Source organism: Empidonax traillii, unplaced genomic scaffold, assembly GCF_003031625.1.
Source record: "Empidonax traillii isolate 1590-97213 ecotype Southwest subspecies unplaced genomic scaffold, ASM303162v1 scaffold1097:size207311, whole genome shotgun sequence".
Taxonomy (NCBI): domain Eukaryota; kingdom Metazoa; phylum Chordata; class Aves; order Passeriformes; family Tyrannidae; genus Empidonax; species Empidonax traillii.
In genome coordinates this window covers 137,495-159,455 of record NW_020956290.1, presented here as the reverse complement: position 1 = coordinate 159,455, position 21,961 = coordinate 137,495, and the positions used below count along the sequence as shown (strand labels likewise).

The window sequence follows — 21,961 nt, the reverse complement described above, 5'->3', positions numbered from 1 at the left end:
GAATCCCCCGCGTTTCACCGAGAGTTGTTCAGGGGAGCTGGTTAAAAGCTCGTCGTTTAAAGTCGTTTTGTATTTGGCTGCCGAGTGACACTGACTTGTTTTCAAGGCCCCGCGTTTTGCTGTGGCGGTGAATGTGGCTTCCTCACCGATATTCGGGCTTTTTGGAGGGGTGGAACAGATGAATTGCCACCAAAATTCTCTTTGGTCAGCTAAGTAGTTTGGGATCACTGACTCTGAAATCTCAAATCGTTTACATGTGCTTATGTTGCAGAGAGGAACAACACCTGTAGAAGGCAATGTAGGCTAATTAACATTGTGTGCTGAGTGAAGGGACTCCTTAAGTAAATAGGCTTCCAAAAGTTTGAAATAAACCCCGTATTTCTCTAACTGATAACAGGCAGAGATACCAAAACGTAGGCAAAAACGCATTTTCAGTTTATTCAGAGTTGGGAGAATCAGGTAAACCTGTGGATCCAAGAAAAAAAAAGTAAGACAAAAATTAATTCTTGATTTTGGAAAACCCTTGCCTGGGTCTGAGCACCAGCTCGGGCCCAGCTCCAAAGGGTCCCGCTGTTGGAGCCGCAGGAAGCAGCCAGACGGCTCCAGCCATGGGCTCTCACAGCCCCCTGGCCTGCGGGGTGGGACGTGCTGAGCACTCAGAGCCTCCTCCATCCTCAGATCTACGGTGGAAGCAAGAGTCCTCCAGCCTTGCCAGCAAAATGCTGTGGCCTCAGCTTAGTCCCAGTGCCCCTGAGATGGGCTGTGCAGCACACAGGGCCGGTCTGTGCTGGGGCGGCCTCATCTTGACTCCTCAGGGCAATTTTGGCCACCACAGTATAAGAAAGATGTAAAGATGTTGAAGAGCATCCGAAGAGCCATGAAGATGGTGAGGAGCCCAGGGAGGTCATACAAGGAGTGACTGAGGTCACTTGGTCTATTCAACATGGAGAAGACTGAGAAGAGACTCATGGGGGGCTGCAGCTCCTCCCAAGGGGCAGCAGAGGGGCAGCTGCAATCTCTGCTCTCTGTGAGCAGTGACAGAACCCGAGGGAACGGCTGGAGCTGTGTCAGGGCAGGCTCAGGGTGGATCTCAGGGAAAGGTCCTTCCCCCAGAGGGTGGTTGGCACTGAACAGGCTCCCCAGGGCAGTGGGCCCGGCCCCAAGGCTGCCAGAGCTCCAGGAGGGTTTGGACAACGCTCTGAGGGACAGGGTGGGATTGTTGGGGTGTCTGTGCAGGGCCAGGGGTTGGGCTGGATGATCCTTGTGGGTCCCTTCCAGCTCAGGAGATTCTGTCATTCTATGATTTTGTGATCCACAGCTCACTGCTGTTCACAGGTGTAGGCAAGTTTCTTGATAACCGATGACACAATTGTTTCTTTGGACTTCCAATTTTTTATTTAACATCACAACATTGTAGCACAGTGGTTTAAAATTATGCCACAATTCCCTATAGAAGTGGGAACTTTATTATCTTTGGTTTTGCTTCAGCCGAAGACAAGCAAGTTTTAATTACAACATCTGTGACTTTTGTGTAATTCTTTCCCTTTGAAAAGCACAGAGATGTTAAGTTCCTTCCTAAAATTACAACTTCATACTTTTAAAAAACAGTCCCCCAAAAGCTATGGTGCAGAAATAGAATGTTCATTATCATCATTAGTTTCAATAAGCAAAAGCAATATGACAGCAAATGGCCATATATGTGAGTTTACTCAATCCTTGAAATCCATTCTGGAAACGAATTCACTTGGGAAAGAACAGTGAAATTCCTGGTAGATCACTAGAATAAAGATTTCCATGTGCAGCTCAAACTGCAAGTTTGCAGCAGTGAACAAATTTTGACTCTTGGCATCACGTATCCAGCGGAGCCTCCCGGGAGCCAGCTGGGGGGATGAAGCATGCATGGTGTTTCACGGTACATCCCGGGAATTCTGGGCTCGGGGAGCATTCCCTGCTTGGCTCAGCTTCTGCTTTATCCCTCAGGGTGTATCAGACAGATCAAGCAGGTGATCTGAGCTGTCCCTGAGAAGGGCCCTGCCAGTGCCTGCTGTGACACGAGGTAGGACTTCACTTGGCTGGAGGTCAGTGACAGCACAGCATCCAAATGACAAACGCCCACAGGTGGCAATACAGGAGCAGCATCCGTGCCCTGGTGGTTCCAAGCACTTAGGTGGAGTTTGCTTCAGGAAACCTTCTTTCAAAGATTGGTTTGCATAGTTTAATCTCAGAAATATAAATATCATTTGAACATATGAATGATTGTGCTTTTAATCTGATTTACTAAGACAAAGCCGGCGTAATCCCATTGTTTTACCTCCTGCTCTTTCATGTCCATCTCTTAAATCATTTGTGAATCTGTTTGCAAACCTCAGCCAGGTTTGATAGAGCAGCTTAAAAATATTAAATTCTTACCAGTGTTGTGAAAACTGGAAGCTGGACGGATGAAAAGTGGGAACTCAACATTCAGCTGCTTTTGTGTCTTACTGGCAAGATGATGATGGCACAGAAGCACACGTGGCCTCCTGCCCAGCAGAAAGGTGGGCAATATGGGAAGGATAAAAGGATGGCATGGCTGGGAGGGCTGTGGGGTGGCGTGGAGTGACCGCTGGGGAATGGTTTCACCAGAGGTAACTCAGGGAGAAGCTGCTTTATTTTGATGGGGAGTATCAATCAAAAGTACAGCTGACATCAGAGGAAGGGCCATTAGATCAAAATCCGGAGGGTTTGGATCTACCTTATTTGTGACATCACTGAACTTTTCCTCAGTTCCTCCATCAAAACAAGTATTCAGAGCTCCTCACGTCATGCAGGTTGTTATTTATGAAAGTAGTTCAGTGTTTCTGATACTGGTCAGGGTGGGTGGGGAATGCTACAGCACACACAGATCAAGCTAAAAAGTGTTGTACCTCTTCCCTTCTTGCCTCAGAAAGAAAGAAACAGCAGTTGCAGGAGGAGGACTGGGCTTAGCGTCAGTGCAAGATGAGAGGCAGGTCCCAGTAATCCCTGTTCGATCCAGCCCAGTGCTCCATTTCCTGAAGGCTCGTTTAGAACAGCAGGTCAATTTTTGCAGCTTGTGAAAGACACTCCTGCACTCCTCCCTCTGTCCTGGAGGGCTCAAAGCCGCAGCACAACCGCGACACCTGGTTCCGACCTGCCCGCCGTGGGGTCGGCGGCTCGGAACATTTTGGATCTCAGATTCAAACAAAGGCTGGTGACCAGCAGTGTCGGGATGGAGGAGGAGGAGGAGGAGGAGGAGGAGGAGGAGGAGGAGGAGGATGGCTGCCTGCAGGGTGCACTGCTGCCCCGCTGTACCGCGCCCGCCCCGCGGGGCATCCCCTCCGCCAGGAGCTGCTTCTCCAGCTGCGCTCGCACGGGGTTTTTAAGCACAGCGATAAATAAGCCAAAATACACTGTCTGCGGGCACGGCCCTGGGAGTTTGTGTCAAGTTAAAGTTACCCTCGTTAAGCGCCGGCGCTGCATCACAGCCCCTCAGTCACCAGAGGACAAAGTGAAGCCACTGTTACAGTTCTCTGGAAAAACAACTAAACGAATTATTCTTCGATTCTTTAACGTATGTGTCCAGTGGACCGTGTGACGGGGCTCAGTTGTTGATCTTGCAGTTTGTCCTGTCTAAACGTGAAGTTCATCGAGGGCTGAGGCAGAGGCCGTACTGCCACTTGAAAAGGCATCCTCTGGAGTTTTGAGCCTGTGGAGCTGTTTCACATGAGGCAGGGTATGACTCATGCTAATGAAAAGGGTAAAGAAGATTTTTTTAAAGAAATATATCGCAGTTAAATTAGTTTAGACAGCATGACATCAGAGAGTAATTAAATAGGTTTGTTGGAATTCCGTTTCCAATTCCTGAGTTCAGGTTTGTAAAAGATTTCTGAGCACCTGCAGGTCTCTGTGTGTGAAATATTTTCACTGGAAAGGATTCAAAACTTTAAAAAAACCTTTTAACACAGAGGCAGCATTACGCCATTCTTCCTTCTTGGAAAAAAAAAAAAAAAAAAACCCTTGGATTTAAACAGGACTCCTTCAAGTTTTCAGTCAGTTTTACAGAAGAAAACGAGGTGGTAAACTTTCTCTTTTCAAGAACAAGTTCTTTATAGCTGCTAACTGAAATCAGGGGAGATCGTATCTGAGTACATGAGCATTTCCACTATGGGACTGGATACAAATATTGAACAACGAGATTTGAAATGTTTTAATCTCAACCAAAAACCATTTTTGCTGACTTTGGTTTTTAATTTCTTTCATGTTTTCTTCTGCCAAACTGGAGGAACCTTTTCTGATTTTTTCTTTAGTGGCATTCAGAGGAAGACCAGAGGATGAAAATCCTGCATTTTCTCACTTTACTGCTTTGGCATTTGACTTGGCTGTCTCTGGATCTAGTTCCTGGAGCGCTGAGTAATTCTGAAGCAGGCCAGGGTAATCCAGGATCTAAACTAGGGTTTTTAAAAGCAGAAGGAAAGGAGAGGAGTCCCTCTGCCCGGGCAGGTACACTGAGGACTGCAAGCCATGGATATAGTGCTGGGACCTCAAAGGCTAGGACTAAAAGCAGTGCTGTTCAGGCTGGAGCTCTGCTGGCCAAGAACGATGAGTCAAAGAAGGTTCCCTCGAGAACAGCAGCCGCGGAGGGCAAGGTAGGACATCTCCCCAGCAGACCTTCTGGAGTAAGGACAGTGACTCCAAAGGTTCAAAATCTTAGCAGCAAGGTGGCTTTGAAAAAAACTGGCACAAGCAGTACTGACACTGATTCTCTCAAAACCAAAAAGACTAAAGAGCCTGTAACCCAGAGGGAAGCTAAGGAAACTTTCCGACATCCCCCGATAACGCCACATGAATACATGCTCTCTTTGTACAGGACTCTCTCAGATGCAGAAAGAAAAGGTGTTAATGGAAGTGTAAAACTGGAGGCTGGGCTTGCCAATACAATAACCAGCTTTATAGACAAAGGACAAGGTAAGAAAGGAGCTCGTGTGGGAGTGAGTGTGGACAGAGAGCGATGTCTGAGTGTGTTTATACATGTAGAGAGTATTAGAAAATATCCGTACTTTGGTAAAGTCAAATAGCTCTTTTTAATGTAAATGAAATCCCACAACTTTGCTGCAGATTTTGTCCTCCTGCTTTATCTTGGAAAATTCATTTAGAGGCAGAACTAGATGGTTGTGTGGCAGCCAAAGAAAACATTTAGAAAGTATTTTAGATGCATATTGTTGAAAATCAATCAGTCTTTGCATGCTTAGGTGTTTAAAAACCTTTTGCATTTCTGTCTTATTTTCTTTCAAGCAATCTGGGAACTAGCTCCTGGGAACTGCTAATGTTAGATTGCAGTGTAATGTCTAAAAACACATAACGTGCTAAGAATGGGGCTATTCTGTGAACAAAAAAAACCCAACAACCCACAAGTTTCAGTATCAAAGGGTCAGTCTGGTTGGTTCAAGGTAGAATTGTGAGGAACTGCAGACCCAGGAGTTGTTACAGGTAGGGTGGGGTATCCAGACCAGCTCCAAGCTTTCAGGAGCCCACAGCTAAGCACAGACTAACAGCAGTAGTAACTTCTGGGACTCCAGAACTTGCAGTTCAATGTTCCGGTTCCGAACATTTTTGGAAATTTGGGCTAGTGTTTGCTTGCACAGGAGAAACAACCAGCTTCCCAAAGAATGATGTTTATTTCCCTCACCCCTCTGGTTGGGGAGCCCCGTGTTGCTTCCAGTGACGTTGGTAAGAGTTTTGTCACGTACTTAAGGAAGCAACACAGGCTACAGCCGGTGAAGTAATGGGGATGGAAGCCTCACCAGGGCTGGATTTGTTTGCCATTTAATTATTAATAGCTTGGCTGCTGGGAAGGGACGATCCGCTGCTCACAAGCACTGCATTCAGGTTCTCAGCTCGCCGCTGGAAGGCACTGTTAATGTCACGTCACTGAAAGCTTGGCTCAGCCACCTTCCCATATTCCTCACCAGCTGAAGCAAGCAAATGGAACGTCAGGTTAAAGGCAGGAATGTTTTTCTGCCCGGTTTGAAAAAGCTGTGAATCATGCGGAGTGAAGTTTAATAAGGCAATTATCCTTGAGTCTGGCAGTTCCTGGGGATGCTGGTTTTAAAGGACTAATTCACTATTGTATCATCTAAGGGTAAATTTGCTCATGCTTGGAGCCAGCATGAGGCCTGGCCACCACTGAAGCTCTGTTTCAGTAATTTAAGTAGGATACAAGCGGTGAATAGGTCTGTGAGTGCTCAGCCCTGAACAAGGACTAGTTTTCAATGGCCTAATCGTAACTTTGCAGGTAGAAAATGCCCACTGGTGAAAGAAATGAGATTCCTCCAAGGCAAACTCAGTAACTCATTTCCCTGGGTGAATCACTGAGTTCTTCTGTGTCCCTGCACGGAGCTGATCCTTTAGACAAAAATTGGGTTTTTTGTTCAGTGGGCTAATTAAGGCAACTTCTAGGCTTATGGGCAAACTTGAGGAAAACCATTAAGAACTGAATAACTGATACTGATCTGTGCTGGACATACACCTAAAAAATGTGTGTGCTTTTTTTAGATGAGCGAGCACCAACTGTAAGAAAACAAAAATATATTTTTGACATCAGTGCATTGGAGAAAGATGGTTTGCTGGGAGCAGAGCTTCGAATATTGAGGAAAAAGCCTTCTGATACGTGGAAGTCTCATTCTTCCGGAAGAACTTCCCAAGTGAAATTATTTAGCTGCTCTACAAACAGACAAGCAGCAACACTCCTGGACTCTCGGACTGTCAGTATCACCGACACACCAAAGTGGGAAGTGTTTGACATCTGGAAACTTTTCAGGAACTTCAAAAACTTGGTTAACTTGTGTTTTGAGCTGGAAACTTTTGACAGGGGGAGAGCTGTTGATCTCAGGAGTGTGGGATTTAACAGAACAGGAAGACAGGTCAATGAAAAGGCTCTGTTCTTGGTGTTTGGGAGGACGAAAAAAAGAGACTTATTCTTCAATGAAATCAAAGCTAGATCTGGCCAAGATGACAAAACTGTTTATGAGTACTTGTTCAACCAGAGGAGGAAGAGAAGAGCTCCTCTGGCAACACGGCAAGGGAAGAGGCCCGCTAAGAATCTGAAGGCGAGGTGTAGCAGGAAAGCCCTCCACGTGAATTTTAAGGACATGGGCTGGGATGACTGGATAATAGCCCCTCTGGAGTATGAAGCGTATCACTGCGAAGGGCTCTGCGAATTCCCGCTCCGATCCCACCTGGAGCCCACCAACCACGCCGTTATCCAGACGTTAATGAACTCCATGGACCCGGAATCGACCCCCCCGACTTGCTGCGTCCCGACCCGCCTGAGCCCCATCAGCATTCTTTTCATTGACTCCGCAAACAACGTGGTCTACAAGCAGTACGAGGACATGGTGGTGGAGTCGTGTGGTTGCAGGTAGCGGCGCAGCCACTCGCGTGACTGTGTTATGAACGCGACACCTTGGACATGAACCCTCTCCTCAAACAAGGTTAACTAGGTTTCTTACCTCCAGGGTAAGTATGTTTACAAGGACGTAGCAGTGATTCCAGTGCTGCTGCATGTGTCTCCATGGGCATATTTCAGCAGCATTTGGATGCTGTCATGCAGCTGGGTGTAAGGCCTTGTGCTGGCGACACGAGACTGGCTCTCACCGAAGTCCGTGACGGAGAAGATGATACCTCTACACCTCTAGATCAACTGCTTTTAGCCTCAAGGCAGTGGATAAAGAAGGTATCAGTGAGCTGTGGATATGACCTGTTTGATCCTTTGAACATTGCTCTTGAGACTGAATTTATGTCTGACTCCAATGTGCTTTGTCCAGTCATAAATGTAAGAAAAGAGTCCCGCTGTCTAGAAAAGAAGGTTGTGTTCTGGTGTGCCCCCATCTTGGTGTAAATAGTTACACTGTAATGTGATTTCTTTCTGATTAGCTCTTGAAACTATGCATATATAAAAAAAGGAGTCATTAAATATAATATGTTGGTTTAGTTTTAAGTTTTACATGAAGCTAGGTGATGCAGGAGGTATTTGCTTCCATGTATGTTTTCCTCCAAGCTACATATCTTTCTTAAGTATCCACCTTTCCATTATTATGTAGCAAGATATATTATTCTGTATAAGGTCCAAGTTGTTCTCAAATGCTCATAGTAAAAGTGTTCAATTATGGCATAAGATGTAATAAATTATTGACACAGTGCTGCATTGTGTCTAGCTGTCCAACTCTGCGTAACTATCATGCTATTAAGAAATTGGTTTTATGTTTTTGTACAATAAATGCAAGTGAAAGGGACTTTTCAGTGAAGCAGGGGTATGCAAAACATGTCCATGTATTTTGTTGCCACAGGGGGAAACTGTGGAAACATTGGAAGAAAGATCTGAAAGGATGGCCTGGTTTGATCTGGTGGGGAATAAGACTATCACTTGATGTATCTAGGGTGAAAATGAGTTATGCAGATGGTTGCAAAGGAGCTATGATATCCTTTTATTCCACCCTCCAAGGGCTGTGTGTTTGCATAGCCCCTTTATTCCAGAATATATTATAAATTTATTGTGGGATTGCTCCTGTGTGTTTCCACCCACAAAACTAGGTGCCAAATGTTCAACTGCAGATGGATCAGAAAGGTCGTATGAACCATCAGAAATTCCTGAAGGAGTTTATCAACAGCACAAAAGATAAATGCTAAGATTTGATATTGCTTAGACCATCAAGTCATAAGGTTTCCTGGGTCTGCCCTCTCCTCTGCTCAGCGTCACCGCTGTGGGTGGTGGCAGGGAGCTGAGCGTGGCCCCTGACATTCTCCTGGGCAGTACCCCAGGCTGAACACGCTCTAGCTCACACCAGCAGCAAACCATCCTAAATTCCTGCTCAATGGCCATAAACAGGGATATAAAGCTCTGCCCTTCCTCCTGCACCCTCTGGGCAGCTGAGCCTTTAACCAGCTTAAAATGCCTGGATAAGCAGCCTTGCTGCCAGACCCCTGGGGGTGCCCTGGGCAGACACCCTCTGGTGGACCTTCACCTGCAGCTTGTGATGCAGCAACAGCCCTGCAGGGAGGTTTGGTGGTGTGGTCTCTGCACCAGCTCAGCCCCTTGTTCTGCCTGCAGGGCTGACACCGCCTGGTGCCGGCTGAGCTGACCAGGAGGGCGAGTCCCCCATGCAGAGGACAATGAGCCCTTTGCAACACGGTCATGAGAAATCCTGGCATCTCCTGGCTCTGCTTTGTGGGTCAGGGGGGTCCCCAGGGATCCTCCATCTCCCTGCTGGACTCTCAGTGTGCACTTCCCAGGTCCTGCTCTTCCTCATCCCGATGGAGACTTAAGCTGGGCCCAGCAGTTACTGGCCCTGCACTAACTGCTTATCACCAGCCAGTCTCATATGACTTTCAAACCAACAAGTCTAAACTTTACTAAAAGCTGCTTCAGTTATGATTTACCATCGCTACAGTAGGGGAGAAAACATTCCCTGCCAAGGCCACAGCCAAGAGGGCAGCTCAAGCTTTTTTTGCGTGATCTGTTCAATCAGTTCTTTTCCTGCTCCTGGCTGGTTTTAGGTGGCTGCCTTGCAGCTTTTCAGGATCCTTTCCCTAGCACTGGCTCCATCTACCTCCTGGAGAGGTTGGCTGGATGACCATGATAAAGGTTTGCCTCCTTTTGTCCTTATGTGAGAGTGGCACTCGCTGTGCACTCGCTGGGAATGCCGTTTGACATTCCCAGGGACATCTGCTCTGCTGTGTGACAGACACAGCTGTGCCGTGGCATTGATTAACCACACAGGCACATGCCTCGATGATCAGTTTAAAATAGCAAAATCTGCCTATTTAAATACACTGGAAGCAAATCTAAGCTGTTTTAACAGACAAGTGAACTCCTGGGATTAGAACTGCCTGCGTTTTGCTTCAGTTCCAGCTGGATTTGGCAGATGCTGCAACAGCTTGGGGGGAAGGTAGCACCGGTGTTACTCACAAGGCATCCCAGTTTGGAAACCTGAGGAGGAAAGTTTCTATTCAGCTCACACTGGTGACCAGCCTGAGGGTCCTGGTGAGGCTGGTTGTGATAGAGAGATTTTAAATCCTAGTAGCTATAAACCTCTCTGAGGTTCTTGCTTCCTGTCCTTGTATGAATGTCTCAATGCATGAATAAAGCAAGATAAAGATTCGGGTAAATGGTATTTAAATCGAGTATGTATCAGCATCTAAATGGAAAAGTATGCTAAGATTTTGGAATTATCCCAAAACAAACAGGAAAAATTATCTGAGGAAAAATTACAAGAAATACTGATAAACTAAAGTCTTCAAAAACACCCTCTGGTAATGGTTCAAAACCCCAAATTCTGCTTGGCGGTAGTTACGCCTGGAAGGGAAAACAAAAAACCAAACCACTAGTAGGTCTTTAATATCAGTTGAAACAAATTTGAAACTAAACTAAAATGCTGGAATTATCGTGGATTATTACCACTTCAAAACTGGGTTTGGCCAAAACAGAAGCAATTTCAGCCTGAGTGTTCAGGTTAGGAGGTAACAAGACATTCATGTTTCTTGGCTGGTCGCTCAAAGTTGGTCACAGCCAGAAGGGATGGTCCTGGCACTGCTCAGGTTTGGTTCAGCTCAAAGGGAGGAGTTTCTAATGAAGGGCATAGGAACAGGAGAGTTTTGTTTTTTTTTTTCACTTTTCAATTGAGTATTCTTGGTTTATACTAATAGTTATAAACCAGTGCTGTGATGTCCAGAGCATCATTTTGTGTTCATGTGATGAAATTTTTTGATAACTCTGGGAATTCCAGTTCAACACTGTTTTGTTCTGACTTCCCCCATGCTGTAAATGTGAACTTGCCTATAGGTGCTTTATTGGTACATTGTTGGAGGCACTGGGATCACCTGGCACAGACTTTTGTCTCTGTAATTCATTATATTTACTGGGTGGTTGTGATCACTTAAATCTACAATGCTGAAGGGACTGAGCTCTCTCACCGCTCTTTTCAAAGCAGTTTGGTATTCTCAATTCTCCTAAAATTTCAATAGCGACAAAAAGATGCTGCCACAGCGAGCTCACAAATTGTTGCCGGGGTTTTCCATGGAAATCTGCAGTTTCATTTCTCTGGCAAAGAGAACCGAAACACGCACTGAAACCTCACGAGATTCGTGAATGTCACTGAACCCAGGTGGGCTCTCCCCTCAACCCTTGCTCCCCTCCAAAGCCAGAGGTTTGGGGACAGGGCACAGCCTGGGGCTGACACACGGCACAGAACGGGGAGAGAAACAGAGGACCTTGACACTGGTGAAGGAAGGGGTGGAGTCCCCATCCCTGAAGCGTTCAAACGACGAGTCCGTGCGACACTTGGCCATGTGGCTTAGGGCACGTGGTGGTACTCGGTCAGAGGTTGGACTTGGTGATCCTGGAGGCCTTTTCCAACCTTTTCTGTGGTTCCATGACTGCAGGAGTTGGGCACTACTTTCTTCAGCCTGGTCATTATATAACGTGCAAAGATAGACACCCTAAATTCTTGTTACGGCTTTCTTCCCGTGGGTGAGTCGGTGTGAGCGACTGGATGGCAGAAAGGCAGAGAAACCTGAGCTGTAAAGCAATACAGGTTAAAAGTTCAGCTTTCCACCTTTATGATGGCAGGTTTCACTCTCTCACTGAGAATGCCTCATTTGTATTTACTTTCTAGGGTCATTATCTGTCCCACGGGAGTCTTTGTGAAGGTCCAAATTTCAAATAAACAGTACACTATAAGACAGGTATGTGTGGATAATTTTTGTTGTGTTTGGCTAAAATATGGGCACTAAGCTCAATAGGTAAACATAAAAGTATGCCATTGAAAACAATGCATTCCCATTAGTGTTTGAATATGTGCCTAAACTCCATGTACACTTTTACATGGTTATGTCATTTCCTGTGTAAAATGGGCTTGTTTATACAGCAGCCATATGAAAGATGCAGGAACCCGCTATGTGGGCTATTTGAAGCTTTCTTTAAGAAACATAAAAACCCCTTGACCCTTGTATAATAAAAGGTGTTAAAAGATACTGCTTTTATAACATCTTAGCCAAGACTAATAAGAATGTACAAAGCAAACAATATTTTTTTTTAACTCCATAGTCCTGGTCAATCATGTGTTATTTTATGGATTTACTGTTGCTGTTGGGTAGTAAAATGATATTTAAAAATAAAATTGCAGGAGATTTCATTGCTTCTCAACAAATTTAATAAACAACAATCTTAACTTTTTTTAAAAAAAAAAAAACTAGTAAATACAGAGCAGTAAATGCACTTTGCTGAGTGCTCAGAATACCTCGTTTATTCTGTCATTTCAAGTTCACTGATTGTCCCTGTTTTCCTGGTTGTTATTTTTCACAAGTAGTTTCAACTTTCTGCAATGATTTGGCCATCTGAAGAAATGCAAATGGATTCAGTTTCCCCTGATGTCATTTTGAAGGGCACAGCTGTCAAGGAAAAATGACTCTGTTAACAATAACAGTGATTAATTGGCTGACCCTCTGCTAGGGGGCAGAAAATGCTCTTTTCACCATTTTTCCTCCAAGAATCTCTTTGATATAATATCTTGAGCCACGCTTTGCCATCCAGGAATCCAGGCTGAGCAGCCTCTGCTCATCACACTGCCAGAAAAATGCCATTAAACTAATCAAATTGAATGAAAAGGAAGGTATTGCTTGTTTCTGCACATCCAGTTTCCACCTGCCTGTTTTTACACAATGCCGTTGATCGTAGGTAAAAATCAGAAATAAGCATTTAACTGATAAACCCAGGCGCATTTCACTTTCCTCATGCAAACGCCTTCAAAACACTAAGCTTTCTCCAGAACTATTGAAAGAGAGGCAACTTGGGTCCTTCCCCGCGCTGAGAGGAGGGGAGGGAGATCTTCCCCAGAGCTCTCCTTTCTGCAGAGGTGCAATAAGACTCATAAACTTCAGATGGCAAAGAAGTCATTAACTCCTAGGGCCGGTGCTCGGGTTACAGGAACCCAGCGGGGAGGATAAAGGGCTAAATGGCAGCGCGGGGAGAAGCACACTACCCCGGCAGGAGGAGGAGGAGGAGGAGGAGGAGGAGGAGGAGGAGGAGGGCATGGACTCAGGCTGTGCCAGGGGAAGTTCGGCTTGGAAATCAGGAAGAATTTCTTCAAGGAAAAGGGCTGTCAGGCACTGGAAGGGGCTGCCCAGGGAGGTGGTGGAGTCCCCACCCCTGGAGGTATCCAAGGAACGACTGGAGGTGGCACTCAGTGCTCTGGGCTGGGGGACAAAGTGGGGATGGTCACAAGTTGGAGTCGATGATCTCAGAGGTCTTTTCCAACCTAAATGATTCTGTGACTGTCAATATGCCTACTATGAAAAAAACCCAACTTTTTCTGAGGAGCTGGTGCAAGTAATTCTTTCCTTCCCCTTGCCTGTCCTTCTCATGCTAGTGGCTTTCAGGCCTTCCTCAGACCTCTGGCCCAGATGCTGTCAAAGGCTTTGAGCAAGAGCAGGCTGCTGAATTATGGAATCACAGAAAAGTTAAGGTTGGAAAAGACCTCCAAGATCCAGCACTGCCAGGTTCACCACTAAACATGGTATTAAAAAAATAGAATACCTCCAGGGATGGTGACTCCACTGCTGCCCTGGACAGCCTGTGCCAGTGCCTGACCACCCTTTCCATGAAGAAATTTTCCCTAATATTCCCTTGAGGGAATTTTCTTGAGGCTATTTTCTCTTGTCCTGTGTCCTTGTTCCCTGGGAGCAGAGCCCGACCCCCCCCGGCTCCCCCCTCCTGTCAGGGACTTGCAGAGCCAGAAGGTCCCCCCTGAGCCTCCTTTTCTCCAGGCTGAGCCCCCTCAGCTCCCTCAGCTGCTCCTGCTGCTCCAGCCCCTTCCCAGCTCCCTTCCCTTCCCTGCACACGCTCCAGCCCCTCCATGCCTTTCTTGTCATGAGGGATTTGAGCAGTGGCCTCACCAGTGCCCAGCACAGAGCGATGGTCCCTGCCCTGGTCGTGTTTGACACACCTTTGCTGGTGCAATATTTCTGAAGCTCAGCAAAGGCAAATACCTTCTTAGAGTGGCATTGAACAGCCAGGAACAGCAGTAGCTTCAGCACAACACTGACTGTGGCCATGTGTGCTGCTGTGGGAAGTCCAAAGCAACCAAGCTGGGAAACCTGAGTCGGGATGGTGAGGCGGGACTTTCATTTACAAGACTTTCAGGTGGATCACAAAGGTCACTGCTGTGCCATAGGCACAAGCAGTCTTTCTTCTCCAAGCCACGAGCAGCCTGGGGTTAAAGAGGCTGATCGTGTGGCTCCGGACTTTACAAAAGTGCTTAACTTTGGCATTTTGATGCTTTTCACAGCAGCTGATTGAGAGCACTAAAGTAAGCAGCTTCCCCAATAGTGAGAGGGAAGAGACAGACCCAGGCAGAGTGAATCGAAGTGTCTGTGCTGAGCAGGAGCTGGTGAGTGACACCAGGGACATTGTCCCAAATGAGCCTCCTTGCTGGAGCAGGGATCAGCATTTGGGTCTGTCTAGGGTTAAAAAGGAGAGGAGAGGCTGCTGTTAAACACAACAGCCCCTGTTTTTGTTGGGTTTTTTTAATTGCCAAGGTGATGAGAGCTTGGGCCTCGTGCCTTATGCCTGCTGCACTTCCACCTGGCTGGAGGCACCAAGAGAGGAAACTCCTCATGTTTGCCACTGCTACTGGGAAAGTCACATTCCTGCCTGCACCCTACAATATGAAGCTGGGCAGCTTGCACAGGAGGGCCGAGACAGACACCTACCCCTGCATGCCCTCTGGGGAGTGGCTGATCTGACCTCGAGGAAGGGCTTGTACTAAACACTTCCACATTCTACAAAATCACAGAACACGCTGAGTTGGAAGGGATTCACAAGGATCATCCAGTCCAACCCCTGGCCCTGCACAGGATCATTCCCAAGAGTCCCCCTCTGTGCCCCAGAGGATCATCCAAACCCTCCTGGAGCTCTGGCAGCCTTGGGGCTGTGCCCACTGCCCTGGGAAGCCTGTTCAGTGCCAACCACCCTCTGGGGGAAGGACCTTTCCCTGAGATCCACCCTGAGCCTGCCCTGACACAGCTCCAGCCATTCCCTGGGTGGAATTCTCATTGTGAGAACAGCTGCTGGACGAGTCCTGTGGGCAAGAAACACTGAGAGTGAGGAGGGGGAGAGGAGAGAAAAAGAAAGGACTTGAGCTACTGGCAGCAGCATAATAACATTTGCTCAGTAAGCTCCAGAAAGGATAAGATTGAATCTTTCAGTGGTATAGAAATTTTAAACACAAATTGTTTCTTTGGAAGTCTAGAAAAATAACCTGCTCTTCATCTCAAAACACGGTGGAGCTATCTGTCTCCCAAAACATTGCCATGTTTTTTGGTAAGAGAAAAAGCCATAAGAAATAACTCACTTCTTGCAACAGTAATGAAATATTCCCCATGCCAGTAAGATAAGAAAGTGATGAGGAGCATGTGCTGGCGTTCTCAGTTTTAAAATATTTAACCTGCACCAATAAGCCTACTGATTTTTAATAAATCTTGGAATTCTGGGGAAATTCCAGAGGTTTGGGAGACTCGGGAGAAAAGGAATTTAATTCAGTACTATAAAGGGCGACTGTGCTGACCTGGCAATTAAAAGCAAATTATGGGTCTGTTGATACCGACTGAATCTCCTAAGGTGGCTGAAGGATGGCAGTTTAATTCACAGGCGACAAGGGCAGGAAGAAGAGTGAGAATCACTGGACCTGATGAGCCCTGCTTACCCCAGGTAAAAAAATCCGAGTCCCTGAAGTGTCAGCTCAGTTTTCAGAGCAATCAGGGAGGCAAACACAACTTTAGGAATGACTGGGAGAACAAATGAGAAAACAATATGCAGGCACTGCAGGGACTGACACAACTCCAACACTCTGGGATACAGCAGAGCTGGAGAAGGGCAGTAAGAAGGACTGGAAATAGGGAACAGTAAGAGCAGTAATTAGACTGGAGCTCTTCATTGAGAGGTGACTGGGTCAAGAAGGAAAAGTGATGAGGGCTAGGGATGTGAACTGGGAGCAAGTTTTCTCCCAGACAAGAACCACAGTGCACCAAATGATGGCAGTTCAGGACAGGTTTGAAGCAAGCAGAAAGACACTGATTCCCCCAGAGCAGCCCAGCTGCAGAACTCCTGAGCACACCCGGGTTGGGATGCTAAAATTCATGTATGTTTAAAAAAAATGAAGAAAAATCTATAAAAAGCTGCTGACCATGAGGCCACAGGACCTTCTGAGCCCCTGGTAGCTGGAAGCTCAGAAGCTGTGCCGAGCAAACCTTGCTGAATATTTCTCATGTCCTTATTTTCTTTGTAGGGATCTGCTGTTCCCTGTAGGAAATGGTGTTCATGGAATCCATGGTCTGACTTGGTAAAACCATTCTTCTGTTCTCAATGAAGCCCAAAACTTGGAGTGAACTAATACAGTGGGACCTCCTGGCTCAAACCAGTAGGACTTACCAGGGCTTGGCCACTGTCCTGTTAGAGGAGCACAGCTGTCTGATGTGGTCTCTATTTTCCCATCTATTTTTTTTTTTTTAAAGCCTATTTTTAAAGTTCCTTGGAGTTAAATGACACTGTGTAATAGCTGGGTATTAAGTATTTGGAAAGGGAGATCCAGGAGTGATTTAAAGACCGAAAGTTTTAAAAAGCTTACCGCATTCAGCTCTAAGCTAATTTTGGGAATATTAGCACTTCATTTTTTAATAAGCAGCTATTTCTACCCACTGTCCAGTTTCCACTTTGAATTACTGAATTGGCTTCTTTGTCTGCTACATGAAAAAACTTACTCCCATGGGCATTGTTCTACCTGTGCAGACTGTGATGAATTTTTTTCTCTTATTTTCTGTGGAAGAGGTTGATCGACTTGATTCTGCTTTTGCTCTGCACCTTCCTTGCCAGATTTTTTCTTCTTGAGTTTTTTTTCTTTAGGGTCTCACTTCTCCAAATACTTTTAGTATGTAAACAGCACTCATTTAATGTTGCAGTAACAGTCTCATCAATGCCACAGAGGCACTACTAACTTTCCACTTTTACTGGATTTTGACCTTTATAGTCCAGGGATCAGCTTTCCCTCTCAGCTCCAGCGTCACATTCGGAGTTCAGACTCAGCTTTCTATTATGACCGACCCTGCTTTTCCATAATCACCGCTTTCTAATGAAAAACTTTCCATTTTATAAGTTCTTGCCTCATAGTTGAAAATCCTTGTTTACAGCTGAGTTTAAAAAGCAGTTTAGTGCCACTAAAAAGCCCTCGCTTGACAAGATTTATGTAATTCCTGTTACTCATTATGAAGTAAAAGTTACTTTGCGCTTTAGGAAGAGGCCTTGAGACAAGTGAAGGTGGAACCTCAGGAGTGTCAGGCCCTGGAGCAGAGCCCGGTGTCCCAGGCTGGATGGTTCTCCACTGTCCCAGGTCTCCAGGAGGAGAGAACTCCTCGGGAAGCCATAGAAGGACACTGCCAGCAATCTGTACTTCTGGAATGCTGAAGTGCTGGCCTTCAAGAGCTGGGCAGGACCCTCTGCTGCTCATACATGTGCAGTAAAACCCTTTGTACCAGGACATTCTCCAGACATCCCGAGGATGTGAAGATCAAGATGTGCTCTCTTTGGCAGGGATTTAAAGGTTATTTGAAAGCTGCTCTGGACCAGACGCCTGATTCCTACAGATTTTGTTCTGCTGTCAGCCCTGAGAAGCCCACGCTCTTGGATTGCTGATGGGGGTTTGCACCTCTTGCTGTGAGTCCAGGGCACCTCTGTAACCTGCTTGTAGCAGCTTATTCCTGGCAGAAGGCACGTGCCATGCTGAAGTTCCCTGCTCTCCCTGCCCAGTGCCAGCTGTCTCGAGGGGGTTTGAATTCTGGACACTGGGCTGTTTTTTCTCCAGTGGTGCCCAGTGCAGCCACTCCAGAGCAGTTCTCACTGCCCTGGCCCAGCAGGAGCCCTGCAGGCACCCCAAGTGCTCCTGGGCTGCTCTGGCTCCCCAGGCTCTAGGAAGATGTGGGAGGGCACTGCTGGGAGGGCCCAGCCTCATTAGAGGGAGCCCCTCTAATGAGGCTGGGCCTTTTCCTTGCTTTCTCTGGGAATGGGCAGTACACTGGCAGTGCATGAGCCATCCTGTGGCTCAGTCCCTCAAGATTCTTTGGAGCAGCAGGAACCTCTGACTGCCATGGGACAGGGCCGCTACGTGCCCTATTCACAGCACGGGGCCAACTGCGATGGCTCTTGTTGGGAGCCAAGTGAAGGGAGGGAAAAGGATTGACTGCTGGAAGGTGGTGGGGTGAGGGATGATGGGGACAATTTCTCAGTGAGAATTGCTCAGTCTTTGCTAGGAGGGGCTGACAGTGTGTCTCTGGTAGATTATCCCGGATAGCCAGAGCTTGCCCCATATTATATGGTTTTCATCACAAACATAAAAGTATTTGGTATAAAACAGAAGGTCAGGAAGGTTTAAGACATGGTATATGAGAAAACATTTTCCAGATTTCAGCTTCCTCCAAGGTAATATGCAAGTGTAATTAAAACAGAACCTGGAAATATAGAGTACAGTACTCTATTGAAAGTGTGTTGTATGAGCTGAACTCCCTTCATTGATAGTTTTCCAAAACACACAGCTGCAATAATCTTTATCCAGGAGAAGGGAATAAATTAAGTCTGAACACCTCTGCATATAGTACAGTACAGTGTATAGCCCTGCACCCCATATAACCTCGGAGCCGTAATGGAAAGCTGAAGGAGGCGCAAGTGGAAAACCTCTCCGACCAGCAAACACTTTCTTCTTCAGAAAGCAGACAGATGGGGAGAAAAGCTCATGAAACAGAGGTGGCTTAAGTACTGGGATGTCTCGTTTCTGAAGCAGTCTGCTCAAGTCGTTGAGACTCTGGTGGCAGGGTGCCAAAGCACACTCCAGGTTTGACAGGTGGGGAGGGGAAAGTCCTGGGCTTGCCCCGGCAAACAGGGAGTATTGATGGCCAGCTAACGTGAACAAATAGGAGTTTATCATGTTTAACAGTAGCAGCAGCCACTAGGATATAGAAGCCTGGAAAAAGCAACCAGGTCCTATTTCTACACCCCCTGAACAGTTCAGCCATGGAGTTCAGGTTGTGCTTGCCAGGCTTCACCAAGCTCAGCGAGGTGCAGCACTGAGCTGCCTGTTCTGCTTCATGTCTGCTTTTCCTCCTGCAGCACTGGTGCAGGAGAGGGGGAACTCCCTGCTGGAGACCAGAGCAAGGACCGTTTTGCACCCCTAGCCAAGGAATTCCAGATCAGGGAATTGATCCTCATACTTGCCAAACCTTTTAAGGTCCATAACCCATTGTAAGGATTGGAAAAATGTATTTTGATTTCATATTTTTACATAGCATTTATCCTGGGAAACGGCAATAGAAAAATGTATGCGCATTGACACCCCAAAACGAGTCTTATGGGAAGGACTAAGCATCTTTATGCTGCTGAAATATAATTAACTTCCATTAAAAGTCCTTTTTCAGCTTGTAATGTCTTCTGAAGGGTGGACTCGGTCTCAAAGTGTCCTGTATAAAAAGGAGAAAAGTTTTGCAAAAGGAAAGTGTGTGAAATTCATTATGAACCACCAGTTCGACCTTAGAAATGCCCTTTTCCTCCAGCTGCAGCCAGAGGGAGGGATCCAGCCGACCTGGGTTTCCCCGTGCGGCCAGGTGGCCCCTCACCACATTGCTGGAACTCGGAGTTCTGCTAAGAGCAGTGCAGAGACATCCAAGAAAGCTCTGGAAGAAGTCAATCCACATATAGCAGGGCTCCAAGGTGTATGTTATCACTGATCTACGCTTGGAGCCCTAAAGGAGCGCATGAGACGGGAGGCAGTGCCAGACCCGCACTGGCTCCGGGGGTACATACAAGGCCCTTTCAGAACCTGCAGCGCTGGGAAAGACACTCACATAGCTGAGGGGGCCAGCTGGCACTCCTGCTCTATTGGCACAAAACCAGAGTTAATAAGACCTGCTGGACCTGGACTGAGTTTTTTCAGTTGGGTTTCTCTTTCTCATGATCTCCAGAACATCCTGGAATACCCATACAGACTGTTTTCCCTCTTGTTAGCTGGAATGTCTCAGCCCTGCTTGTCCCAGGTAACATGGACAGATCCTCTTTCCTCATATGACCACGAGATTCCTTTGACTTTCCTTCTGCAGTAGCAGGAGCAGGTGGTTAAAAAGGAATTCGAGACTGAGCAGAGGAAAGGATCGAAGCTGAAAGATTCGTACTTTTGCCCCGGTCTAAAGCTCTGTTTGTTTTTCAGAAGGAGGGAGCTCTCCCCAGCAAATACTGGGCTAACAAATTGCCTTATCGAGTTGATTTGGATTCTTCGTGTGACTGAGAAGAGAAAAATACAAGAGGCTTTTATGGGGCTTTATACATTTAGAATATTTCAAGATGGTTTATTAAGCTGCACAGTTATAGTTTAAAATATAGAAGAAGCACAGGCCTACCTAAAAATGACCAGTCTGCTTTTCCCTGTGAAAACAGGAAAAGCATGTGCTACCATAACATTTGAAAGAAAGTTATGTACTGATGGGGAATTAGGGGGACTGGAAGATCAAATATCTAAACACCTTTGTTTAGAAGTTAATGATCACTGAACCAGCCTGGGGGAGGATAAATCCATAATCTCAGGACCACAATAGCCCAAGGATCTCTGTGCAGTGTGTGGAAAGTCTTTTGAAAGTGGACAGAAATACACAAATTAAGAAAACACACAGAAAATCAGTTCCCTGGTGAGTCAGACACAGAGGGTCTGACTGCAGAGTGGTCTGCACAGAACATCCAGGAGAGGAGGAATTGATGGAAGTAAAAAATACCAGGAGAGGTCATAAAGGTGCCTGTGTCTGAAGTCTGAAAAGTGGAAAATCGAGGGGAGATTTAACCTGCAGATTCCAACCTGGATGTTTACGCTCCCAGTAAGATTGTGGAATTCCTCACTCTCTCCCTCCTGTGCCTCTGCCCTCGCCCAAACACCCAGTCTGTGCTTGTTGCTGTCTCCATGCACTGGTGCCTGCTGAGTCTCCTCTCTCATTCTCCCTGTGCACGTGCTCCCAGCCCCACCACTGCTGTTCTCCAGCACGTCTTAGCACTTTCAGGGTAGGATGTCCCTCTGTCCCTCTTTGGTTTCCATTTCTCCTTCACTTAAACTGCTCTAGACTGCTTTCTCCCAGCCTTTGATTTGTGGCCCCTTATCTCCTCCCTGTAACAGCTGCTCTTGGAATGGTAAACTCAAAGCCAGGCCTGCAAGTAAGGGAGAAGACAGGACTGAGGCCAAATCAGGCCTCAATTAAATATCATTGAGGCTTATTAAATATAATATATTAAAAAATTTATTATTATTATTATAAATAAGGAGAAATTTAGTTTATAATTCATTGTAGCCATTAAATATCACCATAGCCTTTCTGATCCTTCTTCCCTCTTGAGCCACCTGGTTGCCAACACACCTGAGGCCACTGCTGATGTTCCCCAGCATGTCCCAGCACACACGTGACAGCCAGTCTGTGTGCCACTTGGGTGGCCTCGGATGACAGGACACCAGCAGCCAGATAGGAGCTCTGCTGATGGGCTCTGGGACTGTTTGTTGCTGGTTCAAGTGCTCTCCCGGGAGCAGTTCCACAGGGAGGAGTCGCTGTCACTGAGGTAAGGCCCACACAGCCGTGGAGGTGCCCGCTGAGCAGAGCTGAGGAACTTGAGGACAGCAAGAATGTACCTAAAGGATAATAAATTGCCAGTGCTCTGAGTGAGGGAATCCCTTTGGAGCTGAAATTGAAATTCAGGTCTGTAGGCAACCCTTGGTGCCCCGTGTCCAGTGGAGGCAGTGCTGTGCTGTGCTGTGCCCTGAGGCAGCTGTGCCCAGCCAGACTGATGGGGAAGGGCTTGGTTGCTAAATGGGAATGCTGGAACTGTGACAGGCTGGGGAACTTT

At 46.7% G+C, this 21,961-nt stretch overlaps 1 protein-coding gene and 1 long non-coding RNA gene across 4 annotated transcripts in view; one reads left to right on the top strand and one right to left on the bottom strand.

Annotated features, from left to right (window-relative positions):
- GDF5 (growth differentiation factor 5) overlaps positions 1-8,205 on the top strand; it is a 20,718-nt gene extending 12,513 nt beyond the window's left edge. Inside the window, exons 2-4 of one of the 3 annotated variants that reach the window (XM_027904828.1) lie at positions 679-685; positions 3,382-4,962; positions 6,550-8,205. In XM_027904828.1, coding sequence (XP_027760629.1) covers positions 4,329-4,962; positions 6,550-7,418 — 1,503 coding nt within the window. In that variant the 5' untranslated portion in view covers positions 679-685; positions 3,382-4,328 and the 3' untranslated portion in view covers positions 7,419-8,205. Of the gene's footprint in view, positions 1-38; positions 205-678; positions 686-3,266; positions 4,963-6,549 lie in introns of those variants that run through there. The other 2 variants (XM_027904830.1, XM_027904829.1) reach the window with 2 other exon arrangements.
- A 4,030-nt stretch (positions 8,206-12,235) lies between these two features.
- Positions 12,236-14,023, bottom strand: LOC114068585. Its single transcript, XR_003573624.1, has 2 exons — positions 13,945-14,023; positions 12,236-12,441 (listed from the first exon to the last, which is right to left on the bottom strand). It is a non-coding gene; the product is annotated as an uncharacterized LOC114068585 (long non-coding RNA).
- Between the last annotated feature and the right edge of the window lie 7,938 nt (positions 14,024-21,961).